The sequence below is a fragment of the Phalacrocorax carbo genome, chromosome 3 (assembly GCF_963921805.1).
Source record: "Phalacrocorax carbo chromosome 3, bPhaCar2.1, whole genome shotgun sequence".
Classification (NCBI taxonomy): Eukaryota; Metazoa; Chordata; class Aves; order Suliformes; family Phalacrocoracidae; genus Phalacrocorax; species Phalacrocorax carbo.
Genome location: NC_087515.1, coordinates 127,195,729 through 127,217,148, shown reverse-complemented (window position 1 = coordinate 127,217,148; position 21,420 = coordinate 127,195,729). Strand labels below are relative to the sequence as shown.

Here is a 21,420-nt window from a genome sequence, read left to right as displayed (position 1 = left end):
CCCACCTCGGCTCACAACTTTCTTGGCAGGCTTTCTAAATTGAATGGAAGTTTGACAGAGCAGGGCATAGGAATGAAGATGAGGGGCTAATTCCAGATGCTAAGGCTCTCCCGGAGACGGGATCTCAGCAGACATCTGGCTCACGCCGAGCGCTCGCCAGCTCGGAGCCTCCCTGGTGATCTCATGGATGGCAGTGTGACAGAGAAAAGAGATGATGTCTCACGCCAGCAGCTCCAAAACATTCAACATTTTGCAGGTTAAAGCCAGTGCTTTGAATTCCAGCTGAAGCCAACAAATACTGCAGTGCATTCTTCCAGTATTAATATTGTGTGCTAGCTTAAAATCTAGGTGGAAATTAGCAACTGGATTAGCCTGGGCCAAAGCACATTCAAATTTGTGGGAGTCTGATGTTTTCATGGGACTACTTCATCTGGAGTCCGTCACCTTTACCTTGATCTTCCAAATTCAACGCAAATATACGAGAAAAGAGGATGAAAGAGCATCCAACTCCTACCACCATGACCCTGAGACAAGTATAAGATGAAAAATCTGGTCTTGTGATCCCCAGTCCCTAATGTATACACAGGTCTAAAAGTGTTACAATACAGATTTCAGACAGCTTGCATTGCCCACGCCAACCCCTTCCCTCTCCCTACCCCTATGCAAGACTCCAGACGTAACAAAGAAGCCTGCATTTCCACTATGGTCTTAATTTAAAGATTTCTCAGCTTGCTTTTCCCCCCTGCATCATATCAGCCTCTACAATCACATCCAGAAGCGCTCAGATTTGCAGTTTGTCCCACTGGCAGCATTCATCCACGCAGAGAGACCTAATTGCATATGCAAGATGATGCAGGATTGAGCCCTTTGGCAACTTGCCTATCGAATTAATTTAACACAGTTACACCACAGGTAGCAATTTATTGGAAGTCTCAAAACAAGCCCAGAATCCAAGTTCAAGTCTATGAAGCTTCCTCGAGACAAACTGCTCAGTCTGAAAACCGAGAGAGAATCTTACGTTTAACAATGGTGTAATTTTGGGTTAAACAAATCACGTTCTGCTCAGGTATTTCGAAAGCTGCTTTGGTTTTCACCTCCAGAAAAATAATTACAGCACATTCTGTCAAACAGGGAAATTCTTCCTGGAAAATGAAGTAGCAGCTGAATCCAAGGTCTCTGGGAAACTTAAATAGTTGAAAATAGAGATCTAGGAAGGAGACCAATATTAGGGGCATTTTCTTTTCTGACAGAAAATAATGTCTTCTCTTTCAGAAAAGCCTTCCCTTCAGAAGACTGCAGTATCAGAACCAAACTGTCAGAAGCATAGCGCACCCTTGGCACAGCTATTCCAGGCTGAACTTCTTAGTAGCAATTACCTGTATTGACATCACACCGCCTATGGAAAGTAATTTTATTATGAACCACGGGGATTTATTAACATTTCTAGAGCAACGCAGCGGAAGTCACACGTGCAGCCGGCTAGCTCCGGCACTGCTCCACGACGAGACTCCTGTTTAAGGGTAGGAAGGCAGACAAGCACCTCCTTCCTCTTCCTCCTCCTCCTCCTGGCTCCCAGCGATGTTTCATCCCACTCAACACCCCAAGAAGCCCGGCAGGCAGGGGGCCGGAGGAGAGCCGCCTGCCCCCCTTCCCGCACTCCAGGCCCCATCCCCTCAGCCGGCCGCCCCCCGCCGACCGTTTAACGGCCGCTCGCGCGGCGGGCTGCTGAGGGGAGCGGGGTCGGGTGGGGCCACCCCGATTCCCTCACGGCCGCCCCCCCTCAGCGTCCCCTCACGCCCGGCAGGGCTGAGGGTGCCGCAAGCCCGAGGGGCGATGCCGGGAAGCCCCCCTCACCCGCAGCGCCCCCAACCCCACACACTCACCAGCTTCATGCTTTACCCGGCTCTATTTACCGGGACAATCCTGCCCCCACCTTCCTGCCCCCCCCCGCCGCCCCAGGGCGTCATGGGACTTGTAGTCTCGCCGCTCCCCCCGCCCAGGATGAAGTCATGGCTGATCCCTTCCTAGGCATGTCGGGAGTTGTAGTCCGGCCCCCTACGCGCCCCCGCACCCCATGGCGCGCCGCGCCCCCGAGGCATGCTGGGAGTTGTAGTCCCCGCGGGGCGCCTCTCCCCGTCACCCTGGGGAGGGGGGACTACAAGTCCCAGGGTCTCACAGCGGCAGCAGGTGGGAGCTTGGATGTTGATATCAACATGGCGCTTGTCAGACAGACAAAGACAGTCAGTCTGGTGTGATTGAGCCAAAAAAAAAAAAAAAAAAAAAAAAAAGAGAGAGGGAGCGAGCGAGGAGGAGGGAGCGGCAGGAGGAGAGCCAGACGGGGAGGGGGGCCCTCGTCCTCGGGGGGGCTGGGGAGGGGGGCTCGGCGGCTGAGGGATTTCCTTCCCCCCCTCCCCTATTGTTCTCGCCCCCCGTTAATCTCCCCTCAGGCTGGGGCGGGGGGACCCCCCCCACTTCTGCCGTTCCATGGTGAGGTGGAGACGCCGCCAGCACCCAGAGGTGAGTGTTGGTTGTGGGGAGGAGGGAAGTGTGGGGCGGGAGGGAGGGGGGGGTTGTGAGGGGAGGGGGCGGGCGGGTGGGTGGGCTGGAGGGAGGGAGGGAAGGGGGAGCGGGAAGGGGGTCCCCCCTCAGCCGGCACCGCCGCTGCCTGCGGGGGAGTTGAGCCGCGCCGGAGAGCGGGTTTTCCTCGCAGGGTGTGAGTGAGGAGGGGGGGAAGCCGGGGCGGGGGGCGGGCAGGGGCAGCCCCTCAGCCCGGGCTCGCCGGCAGAGTTTGAGCCCCGGCTCCGGGTGGATGTCCCCACGCGGGGGGAGGCTGCCGCGGGGGTCTGCGGGAGGGCAGGGCAAGCTTTGGGTTTTAAAGAAGAACCCTCCATCCTTCTTCCTGCCATTGATTTATTCTTATTTTTTTTCCTACCCCTCTGCCGGGTGTGGGGGGTGACGGACTCGTGGTGGCGGGAGTCCCCTCAGCCTGGGTGGGTGCTTCTTCTTATTTCTTTTTTTTTTTTTTTGGGGGTGCCGGGGATCGATTTTGTTCGTCCCCGAGTTTGGGGCTGGGCTGGCCAGCCCTAGCGCGGGTGCGGGGGTCCCCCCGCTCCCCAGGACCCCCAGGGTGGGCTGCCCCGGCCGTAGTTTGGCCGGGAAAAAGGCAGAGGAAGGGGGGGAACCTCCGACCCTGCGGGGATATGGAACCCGGTGCGTCCCGAGGATCGACCCCCCACCTCGTCGGGGCTCCTGTCTAGGGGAACCCCGTGCTTTGTGCCTATGGCGATTCTGGGGGGGGTGGGGGGGAACCCGAACTCCGCCGGATCCCAGGGCTGGGGGGCTGCTGAGGGCGTGATCTGTTGCAGCTCCCGGGGCTTTGAGAGAGGTTTTTCGGGGGAGGGCGAAGGCGTGAATCCGAAGGGTGCCTTGTTGGTGGAGAGTTTAACATGGGAAGGGGTGGGGGAGGAGGAGGAGGAGGGAGGACCTGGAGGAAGTCATTCCCAAAACGTGCGAGGAGAGCTTGGGTGGGGTGTCATAGGCTTGTTTATTTTGTACTTCTTTGGGAAGAGATGGGGTAAATGCTTTCGCATCCGTGCCGGGGCTCTGTTTTCGGAAGAAGAGTGTGTTTGACCCCAGGAGCGGTTGGAGGAAGTGGCAGGGAATGCCGCCGAACTGTTCTGCTGTGCTTCGGGGTTAAAACGAAACAAGAGGCGAGTGTTTTTGGGTGCAAAACACACATGCGAGACAGACCGAGCCGAGTTCTTCAGCCTCAGTTTTGTCTGATTTTTTTTTTTTCCTCAGTTGTTCTAAGAGTGTCTCTTGGTATGTTTGTAGAGCACTTCTTCGGAAAGCTTTTCTTTTTTTTTTTTTTTTTTTAAAAAACCTTGGTGTGTGTGCTGTTCTTCCCAGTCTTGTCGTGTTAGGGACAAAAAAAAAATGCCTTTTTTTGGGGGGTTGGGGAGGGAAGAAGGAAGAGGAAATGAAGACTGTAAGCATGTTTGCCGTTTGCCTGTGGAGTCGGGTATAGCTCAATTTGTTCTCCTGCTCGAGTAACGTTGGCAGTACAGAGAAGTGGTTTTCAAGTACAAAATGTACATGAACAAAACCTGGAAAGATTTGAACTTTGTAGGGAGGAAAGTGTTAAACTGATGGCCAGGGTTTGTGAGCAGTGTCGGAGCAGAGCTGGTAGACGCTAGCTACGTGCCCCTGCTTCAAACTAATGGGGATGGAGGAAAAGGAAACTGGTGGGGATAAAAAAAATACAATTTGCATGAATGATACCATGTAAAATATATCGTGTCGGAGGGAGAGATTGTGCTCTGCAGACGATTTGTGGGCTGGCAAAACCCTGAAGTGCCTGCTTGTGTCCCGTGATATGACTAGCTCATTTCTGCAGGGCTCATCAGGTACAGGCTCTGCTTCCTTCCTGGGATGGTGCAGCTGGCATTTGATTTCCTCCATGGATGGGAGAGGAGTCGTCCTGTGCAGTTTTTTTCCCTGAGATGATTGCATTTTCTTTGGCCTTGCTGTACCCTGCCTCATTAGTAGGAACTGCATCTATATTTATTTACCATTATACCGTGTCCCTTGGGATGTCGGGTGTAGTTTGGAGTAGGTATATATGGATTTATCACTCTTAACATTTTTTTTTCTCCCATCATGCTAGGGCCAAATCCGTCAACAGCAGAGAACAAACTTAATTTATTTCTGTGCTTTGCATCTCCCTTTTTGCCATTTCTTTTCCAAATTGTGAAGAAAGCATCTCCGAGATGTGGATGAGGGAGGGAAGTAGGGGAGAAGAGAGAAAGGGATGGAATATGTTATCTGTGCAGGGATGCATTTTTTTCTGCATGTTCTAGGAGCACAAGGCTCTGTGAAAGAGCAGGGTTTGATACTGCATCTGAAAACTGGGGCTTGGGAACACTCTCTTCCCTTACGTGAAGATTTTTCTTCAGCCCCATGACAGCCGCAACTTTTTCTGTGTGGTTGACAGAATTGTCTGACGAGCCCGGGCATGAGACTAGGAACAAGGAACTTGTGTTTTACTCAGCGATGTCTGTTCTTCCTCCTATCGTTCCTTTAGGACCAGTGCAAGCACCAGAACAGGCATCAGCATTTTTGCTCCTGTGTCATCCAACTCTGTTCAGAGCAGGTCTAGACGACATTGTGGTATGCAGACTGCCAGCTGTGTTATAGGAATGCTACCGTAGGTGAAACTGCAGGATTTTTAGAGAGTGGTAAGGAAATCTTGAAGAAGATCCTGTTGTGTGGATGAGGCCTACTTATCTCTATAACTACTTTATTGAGCGGTCTTGAGCAATTCCTTTCTATTTTGTGACCTTTCTAGAAAACGTGCATCTCTCTAGCGTTATGATTCTGATAATTCCACAGAATTAGTAACCAGTGTCAGCTGCAGAAAGCTTACTTCTAAGGCAGCTTCTGTGTCTGGGTCTTACTGGTCTCTTTCGAAAGGATATTAAAAGTTCATGGCTGTCCAGTGTTTTGAAAATTAAATTATTATGAAGTGTTTACTTTACAGTGATAATCTGTAAGTTCATGGAAGTGTTTGATATGTGTTTTCATCGGTATCTGGAGCTGGGAAAACAGTAGGGTTCTGACATTCACTTTTAAAACTAATTTTATTTTTAATAAAATGAATTTTTAACAAGCATGACTTTCAAGAATTGTTCGACCATTAACTTTTGGGATTGCTCTTTCTTTGTTACATGTCGTTGGGGCAGTGGTGAAATTTGGGTCTTCAGGGTATGATGTTTGGGCGGGGAACTGGAAGAATTAATGAAACTGAAACATGAGAAAGGAAGAACGCTGTACTGTCCCTTTCATAAAGGGATCTCAGATGATGTTCGGTTGTCTGTGTTACACAATAAATCAATTTGCATGAAATGACAGCACATTTTAATCTAAAGAAAGCAACTTGTGCTTTACAGTGATTTCTGTGCAGAGCTTTTAGGGACGCTACAGAATTGCACATTACAGTGTTGGGATCTGAGACAAATGTTTTTCATCTTCTGCAAAGTTTAGCATTTGAAATCAAACGCCTGAAGGGATGTTGTCAGCTTAAGAATCCTACTGCAAAAAAACCACGCCTTTCTTTCTCCTATCCATAACTTCATGCAGCTTTGACACTTCTTCTAAAGTCTCTGAAGTTGGTTTTGCTTTATACCGATTTTAGCGGAGCAGGCATTGGATTCCATACACACGTCCTCATGGGGTTGGCCTTTAATTATACCTATGCTGATAATAATATCTTGTGGGTTGTCAATGAAGTGAGACCAATGTCATTATTACAGTGGGATTTTTTAGGAGCTAATGAGGAGAATTTGAGATTTTGGAGGGTCTAACTCATATCCCTAAAGCTGGTTTTACACATAAGATTAGTAATAAACTGTATTTTAGCATTTTAATATTCCTGTATTGACTAAAGATCCCTTCTGACATCTATAAAATTAGAATGGCTGGGTAGCAAAGTATATGAAGAGTTTGTATTTGAACATTGTCATGCAAATGGATTGTATGTTAGTTATGAATGCAGTTTGCAGTGTTAATGCTAAAGATAAGTGTTTTGACAAATGCTTTTAATTTGGGGAACAATATGAGCAAGAATAACAGAATATGAAAAGAAAGTGTTATTTTTCATTTCACAGGTGGCAAACCAAGGTGTAGAGGGATTAACTTGCCCGGGTTCCTGCACGGAGTCTGCGGTAGAACTAGTAATCAGTCTGTGATCTCTTGGATTTGTCAGGGCTTTAATCAGAGTTTTTCTTCCTCCCCTCATTAATTGGCTAATTTCCACATTTTGAAAATAATGTCTAGAGATTATTTTTCTCTCCTCCGGTCTCAAACTTCATAGCATGAAGTTTTTTTCGTTTTCTGTCAAGCCTTGAAAACACAGGGTTGGGAAGCTTCGCCTCAACAGCACCTCCCTGACATCCGATACTATCTTGAAACAGCCTCTGACAAGTGAACCCTCTCATTGAAATCATGTGAGGAATTTTATTACTCAACTCTGAAGATCTTCTGGGGGAAAGGAGGTTGCAAACTATTAACTATGTGGTCTTCATTGCAAGTTGGCACATAAAATGTTCTTATGTATTGAGGCAGTCATGTGGTCCACAGGAGGAAGTAGAGAATCGGCTCTGTAGTTGCTGGCCAACTGAAAATTTCATTTTCTAACTGTGAGAAACACATATTTTTGTGTTGTGCCTGCTAAAGAGATACATATTTGTTTGAAATCTTGTGTTTTTTCAAATGTGGTATTGTTTGATTTCCTTTACCTCCCCTCCAACTCGACAGGGTGCTTATGCAGGGTTAGCCTGTGACCATAAAAACATGTGGAGAGCCTTTTATGATCGATAGCCTTACAAAGTATTTTGCATTTGGGATGCTTCTTTTCTTTCCTGTTGCCATCAGGTTTACCAAAAGCTTGTTGTTCATGCAGGCTTCCTGCGTAAAACGCTGCCAAGCAAAGTGCTTGTTTCGTAGTTATGAAGCTGCTGCCATCGCAATTACTGCATTGTAAAGCCTAACCTAATCAGAAGTGATCGATCTATGGCTGTAACTTGTGTGGTGTGCTGGTGGAGTACAGCTCTGATGTTTCACATTTGATTCATTATGGCCAAGCCACTGTCCTTCTCTTTTACTATTCTCTGATAAAATAATACTTAGTACCTTCGTCCGTAAACCCTTAAGTGCTTTGCAGAGGTATCAGAATTTTACAAATAGAGAAACTGAGGCATAAGGGCCGAGTGACTCACTCAAGGTCACATACCGAGTCAGTGCCAGTTGAACACAGCTGGCCCTATTTCCCATCTATTGCACTTCCACATCTCTGATATATTAACGTGTATTAACCATACAAGGAGTTTACTGGCTGGTCTTCTCATGTGCTCGATAAGAATACCTAAGTCAATGAGATATTTTTTTTTAAACAGTGATGGATTTCCCATGTTCCATTGACTTCTGTGGTTTGACACTTGTCATCCTTATTTATTCAGTTATTTTTATTGCTTTTCATCCATTAGATTCCGCCCCCTCTCCTCACAACCAAAAGCTCTACTGGGATAAACTTTCTTACAAGACTATAAGAGATGCCCATTTTTCTTGCATAGCTTTTCTTCTGCTTCATTTAATAGGTTTTTTTTCAGTGTTGGACTTCAAATCTATCTCAGGAATGCACATGCATGTTTGTTATTGTTTTGATTCAGCGCCGTGTTAATGTAGACACCAAAAGGTTGAACAATTACTATTTTGATGCGCTTTTTTGAGAAAAGAAAAAAATAATCTAGAGCTGGTTATTCTTGCCGTCTGTGTGCAGATTTCCCTTTCCCAGTTCTTAATCAAAGCTGCATACAGGGTCTGAAGTTAAAGCCTGCTCTGAAAACTGGGAACTGCTGTAGTGCAGTGCTTTTGACAAAGTGTATTCTGCTTTATCTTTCCTGTGCAGCTAACCAGAAGGTATGGAAGGTCAGTTAACTCTTTCTCCTACAGTATTCCTCTGTGAATGTTTACTTCATCATTTCATGTTAGTTTCAGTGCAGTTACTGGCCTGCAACTTCTTACTAAGCATGGCCCTTCATCAGGCTGTATTTAAGTGACTTCGGTAGCATGGTTCGGCAAAGACCTAGCCTCACGTGCGCACCCGCGGTATGCCAGCAACTTCTCCCAGTTGCTATTTGCCCAACGGGTGGAGTGTTGTTTCCAGATCTGCTGAAGAGTTTCTCACAGCTGGAGGAAACACATTTTATTGCCTGCTTGGTGCACGGAGGTGTCATTCTTTCGTTCTCCACACATAGATGATGTCTATTTAGGCTACGTTAAACTTGGGTGAACCTCATTCACTGCTGTGGTGGTAGATGAGGTCTTAACGTTGGGCTAAGGAAGCAGTTTACAAGCCAGGCATACAAAATATATTAATTATGTTTGGCTCTACCCCTAGCTGAATCTCACTTGCCCTGAATTCCTGGCATCAGTTTTCTCCCCACTTTTAAACTTAATATTTAAGAAGCCTTGTTTTCTTTTCACTTTCTTAAAAAAAATTATTGAATGTTAAGTTCAGCAGTAAAACAACTCCTGCTACTGAATACTGTAGGCTGCTCTTTCAGTGAGCTTTGTGAACAGCCAGTTTTATTCTTCTGATAAGACTATCCCCTATCAATTGGGAAGTGTAGCATATAGTCATTTCCTGCATTTTGAGCTGCCCGTTGCTTATGAGCTCTGAAGTAAGCACTGAATCTGCTTTTTGTTCTTCCAGTGGTACTGTAATACTAATGGAAGCAGAAAGCATTTAGTTAGTTCATAAAATACAAGCGCTGTTTCTACTTGGATATTTATTCTGACCTTTATTTTGGACAGTTTTTCTGCCATGATCAGATTCTCTGATTACAATGTCAGCTTTCACTAGAAATCTCTTCGTGACTTAGCTGGCAGGGTTTTGGAGTTCGAGCAACTGGGTGCGCAGCAGCTCTGACATGTAAGTAGTACTCAAATGTTGAAAAGGCAAGTTCTTCCTGGCAGTGAGGTTGCGCTGGGCTCTCGTTTCTAGGCTCTGCCATAGGTCTTACTTCATGACCTAGGGCAAACTTCTTGACTTGCCTGTGTTCCAGTGTGTAATATGAAAATAATCCTTTCAGGGCTGTTGAGATGCTTTCACGTTCATAAAGTATTTGAAGATTCTTGGCTGGATGGTAGTGCGTGCTGCTGCTCTCGGCAATATAAACATGAATGTCATAAGTGTATTTACACAGAATAAGAAATAGTTATTTAAGCTGATACCGATTTTTTTGTGCCGCAGATGGGAGAGGTAAGTAGTTGATCACAGTTTTTTCAACTAAGTTGTGTTATGCATGGTTTCCAGACGTTGTAGTCGGTCGTTCTCTGTCTGTTTGCATTTTGTGGGACTTCCATCTGTTTGAGGGAGCGGTGCTGTTTAGTGATAAGCAAAACAAGAAAAAGAAGGAACGTACTGAACTTGAAACTTATTCCTCCCTCTTCAATCTCCTCATCCATAGAAGTGGAATGATGTTAATGTATTGGAGATTCATAAAATTTAAGACGAGAACAATTAAATCGCCTTGTCTGATATGTTTTATATGCTTTGTATCACAAGCTTTAAATTTTAATAATTTACTCTGAAACTGAGACCAGTAACTGATGTTTGGCTAAAAACAATTTGAAAACTTTCCAGCTTTGAGTGTCCATCGTTAATAATTTCAGACTCATCACTTTGCTTGGTAGTTTGTGCCATCTCACTGTTAAAAACAAGTGGCTGGTTTCTAATTTGAATTTGTCTTAAGTTCTGCTGCTGGTTCTTGTTACGACTTTCCTGACAAGATTAGAGCCCTTTAGTATCCAGTACTTTCTTGCCATTGAGGTACTTACACTCTGTAATCAAGTTACTCGATTGATAAGGAAACAGAGTTGAGCTTTTAAGTCTCACTCTGAGGCATTTTCTCCAGCACTCAGATCATCCGGTGATTCTTCATGGTCTCCGTTTATTTTTAACGTTGTGGAAACCAAAAATGGTGAATGTTCCAGCCTGTGTCTGATCCATACCGAAGACCGAGGTGCAACTGCCCTTTTCGCTACGCAGCCATTTAAAAGGTTCACAGCAGCCCTTTTGCACAGGAAAATCCTGTTGGTGAGCCTTGCTGCCACGACACTGAGATTCTTGCTATTAAAGTCTGCCACTTCGTAGTTACAGCCTGCATTTTGTAGATTATAAATTTGCCTTTGTATTCAGATGTGTTTTGCTCTCCTGAACTAAGTTAAGGCAGGTATTCAGACTTCTTTCTTTTGCTGTCCTTTCCTTGTAATAATGTACTGTTCCTGTAGTCTCGGTGTCATTCACGGATTTTTATCTGCAGTGATAAAAATGTTGAACTGCATCAGACCTTAAATTTAGTGACAAAAAAAATTAGCATGATGCAATCCCAGGAAGTAGATTAAGAACTGGCTAACTGACAGCTCTCAGAAAGTACCAGTCGATATGGAGCAGCCAATGTGGATTTCTACTGGAACCGAAGTACGCTCTGTGCACCTACTTTCTTCTGTTCGACTACATTTGTAATCTCAAAGAACAAAGTCCTTTATCAAGACATTTGCCATTAAAACATGCTGGCTGGCACTACCAAGGTCCCTGTTCTCTAATTCTTTAGTAGGAAAATACTTTTTTCTTTCTTCCCCATGTTGGTTTTGCCTGGATTGATACCCAGCTGACCACTTTACAGCTCTCCAGATTTGCTCCATCCCCTTTTTGAGCATTAGCATAATACAAACATCTACCTGGCCTGGGGTTTTGCCCTCATTTCGTAGAGTCCCTCATTTAAAAAAAAAAAACAAACAAACAAAACCAAACAACAAAAAAAACAACAACAAAAAACCCACCCTACAAGACTGCAAAAAATCTGTTTCAGTTCATGTTTTCTAGGCTGATTTTAAATGTTTCACTCTTAATGGATTTGCTGAAAATCATCTTTTATTACTGATGAATTAGAAGGTACTTTGTGTGACAAAAGTGTGTTGCCCCAGTCTACAGAACTGTTCACAGTAACCCTGGTTCTCCCTTCCACTAAAAAGTTAGTTTTAAAAATTTTATTAATATAGTTTTGGTGTGTGTGTGTGTGTGTTGAATCTTGTACTCCGGTTAGTGAGAAGAACATCCCAAGACCTTTTGTTCCTGAATGTCTGCAAATATAGAACCACAATGATTTAGGGGTGGCCGTGGTGCATCTGCTGGCAGACTGCACAGCATCGTGGAGGTGAAGACCCTTCCAACCTTTACAAGCGGCTACTTCTGAAGACACTAATGAATCATCCTTCAGTTCATTTCATGGGCATAATTCTGATAAATATTGGTGTCACTCCTCTGTCACACTCAAGTAAATTCTGTTTTATTCATAGCAATGTGATTTCTTACTTTTTGTTAAAAATGCAGCTGCCTTTGCTTGCTGGCTGTTCCCTTCCATTTCCCTTTTCCTGTCCCAAACTGATATAGCTTTTACTCCGTCCATGTTGCAGCTGTAATCAGCAGTGCACACGGATGTCCCTGTAGGAGTGGCAGTATTTTTTGCTCTTGCTTTTTAGGACACTGTAATAAGGGATCTTGAAACCAAACCTCATTTAAATACCACTGTCAGTAAGAAGTGTGGCTTATTTTGGTTTGGTTTTTAAGGTGGGTGTTTGAAAGGACTTGGCTCCCTGAGAAAGTCCCTGTTTTGAAACCTGCAAATTCCAGGCAGATAAAATGCAAAGAGGTCAGGCAAATATCTGAAGTTTGGGATGTCTGCTTCCTTTCTGGCTATCGAGTGGGAAACCTGCCATAGGGATAGATAGGCTTTGAGGAAAGGGTTGGAAGAGGACCGAGGCACAGGATCTCGGAGGCTGGGAAAGATACTGTAAACGAAGGTATGCCATTTCTACTGCTTGCAATCTGAGGCGTGGCACTGTGGAAGTCTTAAGGCAAGTAATAGAGACTCGAAAATGTGTGCTGTTTTGTTGGACACAAATATTTCTTATAATGCAAGCCTCTGAGCTCAGCCAGCGGCTTTCCTGCCTCCTAGCTAAATCAGTATCTGATTTTTCTGTTCCTCTGCTGTCTTCTTGCAGGAGTTGTTTATTGACTGAAATTGTTTCCATATGGCTGCAATGTAGAGCTTGATTACATTAAACGTGGCGCTTTCCTGTGGCATTGCAGTGCTATGGAAAGATCATCCCTCTTTCTCTGCTTCCAACCTCCCCTTTCTCCATAAAACCTTGGTTTTGGAATGTGTAACTTCTTTAGGTATTATCTTCCCCCCTACCCCGCTGAGGCCTGTAGAACTGGAAATTGGGGATCCAATTCTTTTTTTGGGGTCTTTGATTACTTAGGTGAGTTATGTTTGCCTGTAAATTGCTGATAAAGTACTTAAGATGAGAATGGCAGTGATTGCAGTTTGGGAGCATTACTGGAGCTGAGGCCTCAGGGTGTTAAGCACTGAACAAGTATGCACACAAGAGATAGCCTCTACTTCCAAAGAGCTTACTGCCCATGGGGACAGTCCATTTAGATTGTATTTGTTTACAGTGATGATCAATTTAAATAGTGCTCTGAGAAGGTGTTAAAATTCCTGCACTTGGACAATTCAGGATGCTAGAGGGCCAGCAGACTCCCTGCTTATCTGGGGCCTGGAAGATCTGCCTAGTTTGTGGAAAACAGATCCATTTAATAGCAAATGGATGCATCTGTATCTTTGATAAAGATAAAAGCTGATTGTTGGCTAAGTTAGCTAATAAAACCAGCAGTGAAGCATCTCTGCCCTCCCTTTGCAGTTAACACACTCTTTTATAAACCTGAGATTCAAGCCTGGATTAAAAATTTAGTTTTTGTTAAAAATGTTTTCTATTTAAGTAGGTTAAAATATATAAAAACCTTTTTCTTAAGCCTAAGCCATCTGATGTAATGCCTACATTTCTTGTGATATACTTCAGCAGAACCTAGGCAATGTATTTTTGCTGCCAATCTCTCAAATAAAGTCAAATCAGTGAAGTGACGGTAGTCACTCTTGGCTGAGCACATGGAACAAGAATCTCATGAAGTAGTAAACCAGCTTTTGACAGAAGTAGCCTCTTCTGCATGTGCATAGAGAATATTTTCTTCATTGCTGTATATTCAGGTAGTTCAGATCACAGACTATTTTAATGCAAAACTGAGAAACCATTTGGGAGCTGTAAATGCAGAAATGCTTGTTTTCCTCGCGTAACATAAGGCAGGAAAAAAGAACAGTGAGGAAGGAGATTCACTAATACTGAAATCTTGAGTGGAGGACACAGCAAGGTTCAATTCACTTAATAAAGATAATTCATTTGTTTTCACTCAAGCATTTTAAAATGCAAACCATGTTTCCGTAACCCTTTTATGCATACAGCACCTATGAAATATCATTCAAGATTAATAAAATTGTAATAGATAAAAGCTGCATTTTAGAATTGTTTTACAAACAGTCTGGCTAATCACCCAGGGTGAGGATGGAAATGCAGGTATGCTCTTCAGGCCTTTGCCTTACTAGGGAGTGAAGCTCCCTCCAGTCTTTTTTTTTTTAATTCAGTGTAAAAGGAAAGCTTCAAGGGAGAAATCGGCTTTCCTAACCAAGGGGTATCCACTGACTTGCTGGGTGGTGCAGGGTACTCTGAGGTGTTAGATGTCTCTGAGGCAGGTTCAAGCCACAAGTTATTTAAATGTCCCTCATAATTTAGAGGTGTTTGACGAGTGAACTGGCAGGGAGAGGGAAGGCAGCGACCACAAGGCCGTCGCAGCCATCTCTTCTGCTTGTCCTTTTCCTTAAAGGACTTGCTGCTGCCCAGTGCTTGGAGTAAAGGCTGTAGGCACTGTTTTCCAGTTGGGGTATTACAAGTCTTAAAATTGTGGTCTGATGGAGCTGCCTCCCTTCAGCCCACACTGAGGCACCTCACTTCAGCAGAAGGGTGGATTTAAAACCTTTCATTCTCCTTTGTGGTTCTACTTCAGATGGCTCCTTGTCCAGCATGCTGGGTTTTGTGCATCCCTTGATAGCTGGCTTGTAGACATTGTGAGGGGAGAACTGTTCATGAAAGGCTGTGGATCCTGCAGCTGCAGCAGGATCCCTACAGATCCTGATTTATCTTGAAGATCTCTCTACTCCCTGTTCTGCAAAATGCTGTGGGAAAGGTGGGAGATGCCTTAGTTTTCTTCTTCCGTCCCTCACAAAATGCACTAGCTATGTGGGAGCAGACATTAAGACGAGCGCATTTATTTTTCAGTGTTGTCAGCTTCACAGAAAGGGAGAAGAAAAGACAAATTGTGACTGTCGCAGACCTTGTCTATTCTACTTCGTGAACATCAGAGCTGCATTCTGCTTCTTACCTGGGGATGACCAGCTAAAACAAAACCAGCACCTCTTCAAACCCCTCCAAAGCTGCCTTCAAGGAGCTCCTTTACACTAATGAAGTTCAGTTAGCTAGTTACTTTTCAGTGATTTCCAGACCTGTTGAAACAGAATGAGTTGATTAAAAATGCCTTTTGTGTTTTATGTGAGCTCAGGTATTTGAATATGGAATAGAAGTGGTACTGAATATCTGCAATTGCCATTAAATTTCAGTGCCTTTAAGGGTGAGTCCTTAAAACAAGACGTAACTAACATCAGAGGCAGTGGGAGTGCGCTTTGTTGGTTTTCACAAGAGCTGAACTGGAAGTATATTGAGGATATTTTCTTTTGATAATTAACAGGAGATCGCCGAGTTCTAGGTCCTTTCATGCTTAAGAATAATTCTCCATTGTTCTTGCTTTTGACAGATTTTTACTGTCAACCTTCCAAAGGAGACATTGGCTCTTCCTCCAATTATTTGATGAAACAATTTACTATGTGCAGGCTTCCCCCCGCCCTTCATGGTAGAAATCTGCTTCTGGTGTCCTCCTGGGTGCTGCTTCCCAACTCTGCTTCGTGCTCTCCTTCTCTTACAGATAAAACCCTGCACAGGGTTGGGGTTGAAACACTTTTTTTTCTTTTTTTTTTTTTTTTTTTTTTTCCTCCTTGCCTGCTCTTGAACAAGTCCACAGTGCTGGCCTTCTAGTGAACAGCATGCATTAAATGTTCTGCAAATAACTGAATCAAGGGGATGATCCTTCAGTTTTCTTCTAATGAGAATTACTTCTGAGGACAGACTGTGGGCTCAGGGCCATACTGCCGTTGCACTATTATCAGTACATTTTGGCTGCAAATGTGATTTCTTTTTTCTTTAATATTAAAGGGAGGGGTTATGACTTCTGAGGTATAATTGTGCAGAGACATTACTTGGGCAGACCTCCTAAACCCTCCTGCATTAATTTGGATGTGCTGGGTACGAGCTCTGTGTGCTTACAGCTGCTCAGGAGAGTCTTGGACCATGACTGATGTTCGCAGAAACCAGGGACCCTGCAAATAATGTTTCTGCTGCTGCGTCTTGAGTCTCTCTTGCCTGCTTTCCCTGCTCCTGTTGGTCTTTCTTTCGGACCTGTTCTTACGCCATTTGCAGTCTTAGTTCTCAGTTAAAAACTTAGCATAAAACCGATTTTAGCTATCTTTTCGGCTCTGGTCTTAGGCAGCCAACTAGCAAAAGTGATTTAGCAACGTTCTCTCAGGTTTCTGAAGCCCCTGTGCCAAAAAGTATGGCCATCCCTACCTCGCAGCTCTGAGACAGCTTGTCTTCCAACGAAGATGTGTCTTTGTAGTCCAGTGATTACCCCAGCATCAACCTAAATCCAGGTGGATCATCATGTGCCTGCACATTTATTTTTAGAGCAAGTTGCACCAGAAAATTGCATATGCGGGGGCGGGGGGGGGTAGACCTGACAAGCTTGAGAGGTGCTATCCAACCTCCACAATTCTGTGGTACGTGCAAATAGGGAAATTAAACTAATAGATTTCATATAGATACATCTTTGTGCTTTTCATCCTGTCCCACATTCTTTCTCTCTCCCCTTGTTTCTGAAAGGTGAACCTTCTAAAGCCTTTTATAATAGTTCTTAAAGACATATTACCGTCTCTGGGTTTAACACTGCGGCTGGTACAAGGGAGGGTTAGAAGCCAGTTGTTTAATTGGCGTTTTACATGGTAGACTTTGAAATTGTGAATTCAGTGAGGTTTCTGCTTTGCCACTCTTTTTCTGCAGAGCGGCAGCGGTGTATGCACACAGTACTTCTAAAAGTAAGGGTGTATGTTGTGAAAGTATTGCTTGACGCTGGCCTCTGACGTGCAGAAACGGCAGAGCTACGCCGATTTGTACCTCTGAATATAGGTGGCTGTGAAATAAGATTCACTTAAGAGTTGCAGAACACAATATGGAGACTTATTTTAACTGAGCTTACTGAACAAAAAGTTCAGTTAAAATCTGGTTTGCTAAAGGAATGGCTGTAGCGGTCAGCTCAGGAGTTTGCCTTACCTGCGGCACAGGGCTAGATAACCAGCAGTCCTGGATGCTGAGGAAGGCACAGGGCAAACACTTGATACCTCCCAGCATATACTTGCATATATCCTCACTGTGTGCTTCTGGCATTCGGTGTATCTTTTGCATCCTATGTTTTCCACTTAAGGAGAGGTCTAGGCATGTTAAATCCTTAATGGCTCGTTAGTCTAGACAAACTGCTGTCTGGAGCTGTGTCAGTTGCTGTGTTTTCCACCTGCTTAGTGTCACATACCTGGAGGCTAGGTGGCTTTTGTCAAGTGAGGTGCTTTTTTTAGCTCAGTTCCTAGTGAGCCAACGTCCTTAATTTACAAATTCAGTCACCGTTTGTTTGTTTCATTCCTTTATTTTTTTTTTTCCTGGCATCTCTGTTCAGTCCTGTCCTATGCCACTTAAGGCATGAGCAAAATACCATCTTTTAAATTCTGTGTGCTGGATGGTAAACAATCATCCCTCCCTCCCGAAGTTACCATCCTCACCGGTCTGTTGACAGGGCTGCTTGTTTAATAACTCTCCCACTTGGTTCAGATGAAATCGGTTGGGATAACATGGACCTATGTGTAACTTCACGCTTGATCTAGCCCGAATAGTTTTGCTGAAAGTGATTTGGGGAGTGCTCACAAAGTACTGTGCCAGCAGGAGAGGCAGGGCATGCATGGGTTAGCTTTCTGCTAACATACCTGCATCCAGAAAAATGCATCTGTCTGTGTCCAGGGTAGCATGAACGTTGCAGAACGAGGGCAACGAATGATTCCTCTCCATTTTAGGTCATCTACAAACATCTATAGGGCGATCAAGTTACTGTTTAACTCCAGCTCTGTGTACTTTTCATAAGTAAGGACTAAGTCTGCTGTCATTTAGAAACTGAAGGGTTTTTTTCTGACTTGTCAGGACCTTTTTGGTGTGGCATGATTGCTATTTGGCTGTCACTTCTCTAATTTGTAAAGCTGTCTCCAGTGTATGCAGTTTTATATCCCATTAGCTCGCTCTTTCTCATGCTCATCATACTGCACTGCAATCATCTGTCCTCTTTTCTGCCCCCTAATACTGTTGGGTCACTCTCTTTTAGTACTCTGTTTTCTAAAAAAGCTTCTTCCTATAAAGTGCCACTGTGTGAGACTATTTTCTTGGCTACAATGATCTTTGTAAGTCTTGAACAAGGAAATTCTAATTTTTAATTTATTTTTTTCTAGATGTGTATTTGATAGCCTCAGCTCCTTGGAGCCTGGCTGCCTCCAAGTTTACCTAAAATGTTATTTTTTTTACAGCATATGTGTGAACGTACTGTTTCAAATGCTGTACAACAGTACTAATTCTTTAATCAAGGCGGGAAAGGAGCTGGAAACAGCACTGCCTATGAAGTTGCAAATGCAAGTGAGGTGCGTCATTGAAAGCACAAGGGTTAATATTCTTCTCCAGATGCTAATCTGTTTCCTGCTTTTATTTTAATGTATGCATATAAAAAGATTTTGGTTTCTTTGTCCCTTTGCACTTGAACTAGAAACTGTAATCTATTTGTGGTGCACAGTAGAAAAGTATTTTTTTTTAGTACTTTTGGTTTAACAGTTTCTCTGCAGAGAAAGAAAAAACAGATTGAGACATCCTTCCAGTGAAATATAACATGAGAGGACCGCAATATCTGAACTTAGTGTTGTCTCCACTAGTAGGAAGAAAGATGACAAAATACATTGAATGGTCCCTAACTCCCTCTGTTTTGGAGAGAGGAAGGGAAAGCGGGAGGCTGAAGAAAATAATCTGCAAATGGCTGGGGATGACATTTGCATTTCTCCTTCCAAGAAGTTGGTAAGAGTTCTAATAGAAATGGGTTGGAAATGGGTTTTCTTAACCTGAAATGAGTAGCATGCTTAAATTTCATTGCTGGTGCTGCTGATTTCTGTCCAAAGATTTCTGTTTTACAGCTGTTATTAAAAATTTATGGGGCAACTTGAGATCAAAGCAAATATATATTCTTTTTGTTATGTAAACTTGGTTTGTGCAACATATGCATTGCATCCATACACTTCATGCAGGAATTCTCGTTCCAGCAAAGACAAGCAGCCTTTACATTGAGCAGTTAGACCCGAGATGTGGAAAACCAGGGTTATATCCCAGTGATTAATGGTGGTCTGATTCTCTGTCTTCTTTCCTTATCTCCCAAGTAACTTCATATGAAAGGGAACGACTCTCCTGAGGTGCTGTACTTACCCTAGTTGAAATCTTCTGTACTGTGCTTCATACTGAGGTTTTTCACACCATTCTTTTTTTGTGTTCCACATAACCTAGGTTTCCCACTGGTGTGCTGAAGGACTACCTTGGACTACCTTTCACTTCTTAAGGCCGAGGCCTGAAAACACTTATATAGATACCTAACCTGATGTGGTGGACCATAGTATCACAATAAGGGCTTTAGGTGACAAGCTGTTTCCCGGGAGGGATGGTCTTTCATGTGTTTGTTCGTCACCAGGAACAAGGCAGCCCTCGCTACAGGTATTGCGGAAACGGGCTCCTGATAAGTGCCTTCTGTTCATTCATACATCTTCTCTGAATAACTTCTTGTCCTCCATTCCCACCTTGCTGCATACGAATGCAGGCTGTTAATATTGGCATCTTTTATCAAATTTTTAGGGTGGTTTTTAATGCGTCAGCTCTGAGAACCTACATGTTACCTAACAATCTCAAGTTTTGCCAGGACTGAAGATCTCACTTCTGCAGTGAAAAGCTCACAGGCATGAACCCTGATGCTCCAGTTTGAGACAAGATCTGAAAAACCTAGACACGAGGGTTTCTGAAGGGCTGCGGTTGCTTGTGTTCAGGCATCTCTTTGAGATTCGAACACGCCGGTTCTTCCTTGCTTTGTATTCCACTTCTGACCCGTCCTGTGTCTCCAGCTAGTTGGTGGTTTCTGAGCTCTTACATGAGCTGTTGCGTTGGCACTTGATAGGATTTGTGTATGCAGTCCTGGGTATAACTTAGCCCTTGGTGTGCTATTACTTTAAAGCACTGATAAAAAAACTGCTAAAATGGGGGGGGAGGGAGGGAAGGCAAAAAGCTGAAAAGCTGCTAGATCTTAAAGATTAATCAGCCTGGTTTAAACAGCAAGCACAGCTACAAGCATTCTTTTCTACACAGCGTGTTTTCTTTCCATTCTGCTCCTGCAAAGCTGTTTCTCCAGGGAAGATTCAAGCTCCATAAGACTGTGGTCCTACATTAGTGTCAGGACACAGGCTAAGATTATTTGTGTGAATATGTAGAAACAGTTACATTACCTGGGGTTACTTTCATGCTTTCTCGTTGGGTGGAATTATGGCCTCATATTGCATGATTGCTTATCTGTTACTCTGTTCATACGTATCTATATTTACAAACTCGTACCAGGGAACTCTTGTGTATGAGCTTCCATGCTAGGCTAAAGTCAGTGTAAATGATAGGCAGTTCTAGCCTGTGTAGATGGTAAAGCCAGTCCTATTTATAAATATTTGAAGTATATACAATAGTATTCTCACAAGGGGGATACAGTCAGACCCAAGGTTGCTATAGTTATTGGTTAGTGTTTTGTTTTGTTTTTTAAGTTGAACAGTACATTCCCCTGTGCCTGCGGACGGCTTCCTGCACCCTTATAACACACAAAGGACTGTTTCATTTTTGCTGCAAGGAAAAAAGTGGTACAAGCAACCTGCAAGATGGGGACACTTCCTAAAACAGGTTGACCCCTGACACGGAATCACAGAAGGCAGGGGTTGGAAGGGCCCTCTGGAGCTCACCCCGTCCCACCCCCTGCGTGAGCAGGCACCCCCAGAGCAGGGGCACAGGGCCGTGTCCAGGCGGGGGGTGAATGTCTCCAGGGAAGGGACCCCACAGCCTCTCTGGGCAGCCTGTGCCCCTGCTCTGGCACCCGCACAGGGAAGGGGTTTGTCCTCATGTTCAGGTGGAGCTTCCCGTGTTCCAGCTTGTGCCCGTGGCCCCTTGGCCTGGCGTTGGGCACCACTGAAAAGAGCCTGGCCCCATCCTCCTGACACCCACCCTTCAGATATTTATAGGTATTGATGAGATCCCCCCTCAGCCTTCTCTTCTCCAGGCTGAACAGACCCAGGTCTCTCAGCCTTTCCTCACGAGGGAGATGCTCCAGCCCCTGATCCCCTTGGCAGCTCTCCCCTGGCCTTGCTCTAGCAGTTCCCTGCCCTTCTTGCACTGGGGGGCCCAGAACTGGCCGCAGCCCCGCAGCTGTGGCCTCACTGGGGCAGAGCAGAGGGGGAGGAGAACCTCCCTCGCCCTGCTGCCCACACGCCTTTCCATGCCCCCCAGGACACCGCTGGCCCCCTTGGCCCCAAGGGCCCGGTGCTGGCTCAGGGTCCCCTCGCTGCCCCCCAGCACCCCCAGGGCCTCTCAGCAGAGCCGCTCTCCAGCAGGTCCCCCCCAGCCTGTGCTGGTGCGGGGGGCTGTTCCTCCCCA

General features: G+C 44.8%; 2 protein-coding genes across 17 annotated transcripts in view; one reads left to right on the top strand and one right to left on the bottom strand.

Moving 5' to 3' along the window:
* INTS9 (integrator complex subunit 9) overlaps positions 1-1,943 on the bottom strand; it is a 75,425-nt gene extending 73,482 nt beyond the window's left edge. The window contains exon 1 of the mRNA XM_064448300.1: positions 1,884-1,943. Coding sequence (XP_064304370.1) covers positions 1,884-1,892 — 9 coding nt within the window. The 5' untranslated portion in view covers positions 1,893-1,943. The remainder of the gene's footprint in view (positions 1-1,883) is intronic.
* A 231-nt stretch (positions 1,944-2,174) lies between these two features.
* HMBOX1 (homeobox containing 1) overlaps positions 2,175-21,420 on the top strand; it is a 127,548-nt gene continuing 108,302 nt past the window's right edge. For 9 of the 16 annotated variants that reach the window (XM_064448299.1, XM_064448288.1, XM_064448298.1 and 6 more), the window contains exon 1: positions 2,176-2,517. The gene's annotated coding sequence lies outside the window, so the exon portion shown is untranslated. Of the gene's footprint in view, positions 2,518-2,643; positions 2,714-2,923; positions 2,991-7,533; positions 9,491-21,420 lie in introns of those variants that run through there. The other 7 variants (XM_064448292.1, XM_064448295.1, XM_064448294.1 and 4 more) reach the window with 4 other exon arrangements.